This window comes from Trichomycterus rosablanca, chromosome 17 (assembly GCF_030014385.1).
Source record: "Trichomycterus rosablanca isolate fTriRos1 chromosome 17, fTriRos1.hap1, whole genome shotgun sequence".
Lineage (NCBI taxonomy): Eukaryota > Metazoa > Chordata > Actinopteri > Siluriformes > Trichomycteridae > Trichomycterus > Trichomycterus rosablanca.
The window spans coordinates 18,558,270-18,562,794 of NC_086004.1; the positions used below are offsets into that span (position 1 = coordinate 18,558,270).

General features: G+C 35.6%; 1 protein-coding gene across 1 annotated transcript; it reads left to right on the plus strand.

The window, feature by feature from the left end:
• Positions 1 to 1,745: 1,745 nt before the first annotated feature.
• calca (calcitonin/calcitonin-related polypeptide, alpha) lies at positions 1,746 to 3,378 on the plus strand. The gene is made up of 3 exons (XM_063012976.1): positions 1,746 to 1,831; positions 2,272 to 2,403; positions 2,964 to 3,378. The coding sequence occupies exons 1-3, from the start codon at positions 1,746 to 1,748 to the stop codon at positions 3,151 to 3,153; spliced, it is 408 nt and encodes a 135-aa protein (XP_062869046.1). The 3' UTR covers positions 3,154 to 3,378.
• The last annotated feature ends 1,147 nt before the right edge of the window (positions 3,379 to 4,525 follow it).

Below are 4,525 nucleotides of genomic sequence, written 5' to 3' on the forward strand. Positions count from 1 at the left end.
TAACCTGATCCGTAAAGCTGTTTGCAATTGGGATTTTGTCAAGCTTCATTTTCTGTGTGCTGTTTCTATTATTTTGTCCACTCACTACACTGTTAAATCAATCTGAATGTTTTAATCATTATTAAAATAAATTTCTTTTACATTTAATGTGATTAAGTCAATTAATCAAAGGTAATCTAATTTAGAAATGGGTATTTCACTAATATTAATGTACTGGTGTTCCTGTGTGGTAATAATACCATCAGTGCTTATTGAGAATAGGGCACGAGTTCATCATTTCCTATCATTTTTCTTTTCATAATCACACGTGCAGAGAAGATTGCTTCATGTGCAAGTTCAATCCAAAATATTAATCAATGAAATCACTTTGTGGAGATTAGGTACCTTTTTTAAAGTTAAAACTGTGTAAATTCTAATCTTAAACCTTCTCAAGGCTTATAAGTTGTATCTGCAGGGGCAGATGATATATTCTTCTCAGACATTTCCCCATGATATGGAACATTGCTGATCACTAGTGAATTTTTGTGAATGGGGCAGTTTGTGACAGAAGAATGACGTCATTAGTGCGCCATTGTCTTTAACACTTACTTTTCAGAATGAAGCATCCTCCGATTGGCTGCTCCGGGGAGCACGATGCTCGGATTGGCTGAAGCAGGATCATTAACCACCCACAATGTCAATAGCGGGACCCTTGTGGTGGGTATATAGGTGGGCGCCTTGCAGATGAATGCAACAGAGTCTAAATCTCATCAAGTTGAATTTGTACCATCCTTTCTTACTTCCAGCACGCTTTTCCAGTAAGGTAGGTTATTAAAATTTCCTCTTTTACTCAAATTACTTGTTGCTGGCAATGTGTTTGTGGATATTTTGTTTAAAAATTTATTGTTTGAATTTATTTTATTGTTACTATTAAATAAAACGTAGGTCGGTTTATTGAGAAAAGCAGCCTCAGTGGATTTTCAAGGAGACTCTGAATGCTCCTGAGTGCTGGATGGTGATACGGACCAGCAGCTCATTACACTAATGCACAGGGTCCCGCAGGAGCCCTGTAATCTCACTAATATCTCAGTAACTTACAGCCTGATGCTAGCACAGGATCTGACAGCACTGACTTAACAAGCCAGACCAGATATTGAGAATGTACAAGACATCAATCAATACGGCATAGATTTAGCTAAATTTTGGTCATTTTATTTTAAACATTGTAGAAATTGCAGACTAGTGGATTGCAAGAAATATTAATCAAATAACAGTCTGAGAGATATTAGTATTTTTAGTATTTTTATTATATAATTGTTATTATTTCTATTACAGATCCAATAGTATTATGAATCAAATGGTTACTGTAAGGAATCAAATGGTATTAAAATGAATCAGTAAGTACTGTAAGGGAATTGGAAGAATTGTAAGAGAACAGTAAGAGATAAGGAAGTTTCTAAAGGAATCAAATAGTTCTGTAAGCAATGAAATAGTTAAGAAATTGAATAACAGGTATGAAAGGCATCAAAATATAATTAGAAATGTAAAATTACTGCACAGAATTCAAATCTTTTGTGAAGAATCACATGAATCTGAAAGAATCATATAATGCAACAATGAATAGAAGTATGAATACTGTAAGGAATCAAGCTATAGAATGAATCAAGTTGTCTAAAAAGAATGTGTGAATACAGTAAAAGGGATCTTCTAAAACATTCTGTGGTAACTGTATTCAGAATATGTCATTTTTTCCCCCTCAGGTGACCATGGTTATGTTAAAGATCACCGCTTTCCTTGTCGCCTATGCTTTGATTATTTGTCAGATGTACTGCACAAATGCAGCTCCATCCAGGTAAAGATTTCAGTATCTGATGCTGATTCTAATATTGCAATAAATAAATAAATTAATAAATCACAAACGTTCATGAATAAAGTATGCTTAAATCCTAATGGATCATTAGTACAACTAGATTTGAAGGAAAGTGCATTCTGCAGAAGCATAATTAGGATGCTTAACCGTAAGTGTGCAAATAATTTTATTAGAGCTTGCAGTATCGGGGGGAACATCAGTCTTCTGATTACATCAGATGAATCTGGGCCAAACCAACTCTGCTTACGACATTATTGATCGTGCAATAAATTCAAACTTGGCAACCGGACAGCTTTTAAGTGGCACACTTTTAGCAGATTGTTTTGATTATGATCAGAGTCTTTTGCTGCAAGCTGCAAGTCTTGCTCTGTGCAGGATCTAAAGCTGGGCTTTTTTTTTTTGTTCATGATTCATCAATTCAGGCCCGCTTTGGAGCCCTCACAAAACGAAGCGACGCTCAACGACTACGAGGCGAAAAGGTTACTTAACGCACTTATTAAGGAATTCGTCCAGATGACTGCAGAAGACCTCGAGCAAGAGACCGAAGAGAACAGGTATATGTTTTTACACTGAGGAGTAAGCAATGCTTAAACTTTGATCTATTCAAAGAAGATGAAGATTCTTTTTAATGGTTGGTGAACTGATTTTCTGTCCTTGAGAAGACATTTGTTTAAAAAAAAGGCTTCACCATGAAAGCTGCTCCTATTAGATGTAAAATGGCAATGCTTTTATGAAGCAGGTATGTCCATAGTGAAATGGAAATTGATTTGTGCAGCAAGTTCTCTGCCAATCTCCATTGTGCATGATTTGATTTACCCATGAGGACTTAACGCCCCATTGCCTGCATAGCATGCGATTTTAGCTTGCATGAAAAATGGCATGATGTTTAAAAAACTAGGGGGAAAATTACTGCTTGCATGATCTGTCCATTGTTCAAATTGAATGAATTTTAAATAAGCTAGAAACCTCAAAACGCAGACTGGAATCTGAATGATGAAAAGCATGGAGCTAATTTTATTAAGAACGAGGCATGCGTAGTTTGATGTTAATGTGATATGAATTGCATTTTGCATGCTGGTACTGTGAGTTGTGCATATGATCTCTCCTCCAACAGTGTGGCTAGACCCATGTCCAAGCGCTGCTCCAATCTGAGCACCTGCGTGCTGGGCAAGCTTTCTCAGGAGCTGCACAAGCTGCAGACGTACCCACGCACCAACGTAGGAGCGAGTACTCCGGGCAAGAAGCGCAGCGTCGAGCCTGTCAGCAGCTTTTCTACTTACAGGGAGCCGTCCGATCTCATCTAGACTCATCTCGTTCTGGCTCGGTCCTGATATCTGAATGCTGATGCATGTGGATTGTTTTGCTTGCCTGAATGATTTGAGAATCATTTTTGTTTTTGATTGGCAGAGATACACTTTAATATTTTTTTCCCTTAATTAATCGATTAAGTTAGCATTTACGTATACTTACCTGGGCAGCTTTGTTTAACAGCTCAGATACAGCAGCACAGATATCTTTTCTTTGACTTAATAAATATTTTTATGAAGAACATTTGTCTATTGAGCTTTTTCCAAAAAAACTAAACAAATCATACAAACAAAAATATCTAAAAAATATATATACATTTTAAACCACATATATAGGTAAGAATCAAATTATCATCATGTTGAATCATGTTTTTTCAGAATGCATTTTGGCAATACATTTTGACCCCTTTGTTTATTAATTCAAAGTGTTACAGCACAGAAGCGAGCCTGTAACACAGCCACATGCGTGACCCATCGTTTAGCAGATTTTCTGAGCCGCTCAGGAGGGATCGGAAGCAGCAAGTTTGTGCCCACCAATGTGGGGTCGCATGCGTTTGGCCGACGAAGGAGACTCAGCCAGGAGTAGATGTGAATGTCTTAGAAATATGGTGAGAAGTTCTTTTTTTAGTCTTTATAATTGAATACTCTCTCTATATATGCTGTGCAATAGAGCATACAGTAACATACATTACATGCTATAAAGGTAGTACTCATACTATATACAAAATACACTTATACAGACTTTTTATTATTAAATTATTATTATATACTCAGACCAATTAGCAATTAGATAAAGATCTCACACACTATACTGTCTATACATTGTATATACAAGAGGAGGATGAAGCTTTATTGGGAATTAAACCAGATGCAGCCTTGATTAAGTAGTATACTAATGAACTTGTATCAATAATACAGCACATGTATTTTTGTGCACAAAAAGTCACTAATATTCATATTATTTAAAATAACTGTATTTTATAACGTATATTTCAACAACTGTATTAAACAACTGTGTTTTTGTTATGAAACTGCCACCATGTTGAATAGATTTGTTAATAATAGCTGATGCGGCCTGTAGTAGTTTAATAGAATGCAGAAACACGTCTTCTTTATAATGTACCATAGCCATTATTACTCCAATTCCCATAGTGCAGATGGTTGTATAAAAAAAAAAGGCTGATTCTGATTCTGATTAATTTAATTAATCTTTCTCATCATTATAATGTTTTAATTATTTCACACTTTCAATCGTTTATCTTGAATTAATTTTAATTTCTTGTTTTAATTAATCATACATAATGCCTGATAATTATTTCTAATATTTTGGCAGGTCACCAGGCTATACATTCACAGCTCTCAGCCGTGA

Bases quoted from the DNA above. Each gene is read 5' to 3' on its own strand.
- calca (XM_063012976.1), top strand. From the start codon at position 1,746: ATGGTTATGTTAAAGATCACCGCTTTCCTTGTCGCCTATGCTTTGATT. The intron at 1,832-2,271 runs GTAAAGATTTCA...TCATCAATTCAG, and splicing joins ACAAATGCAGCTCCATCCAG to GCCCGCTTTGGAGCCCTCAC. The intron at 2,404-2,963 runs GTATATGTTTTT...CTCCTCCAACAG, and splicing joins CAAGAGACCGAAGAGAACAG to TGTGGCTAGACCCATGTCCA.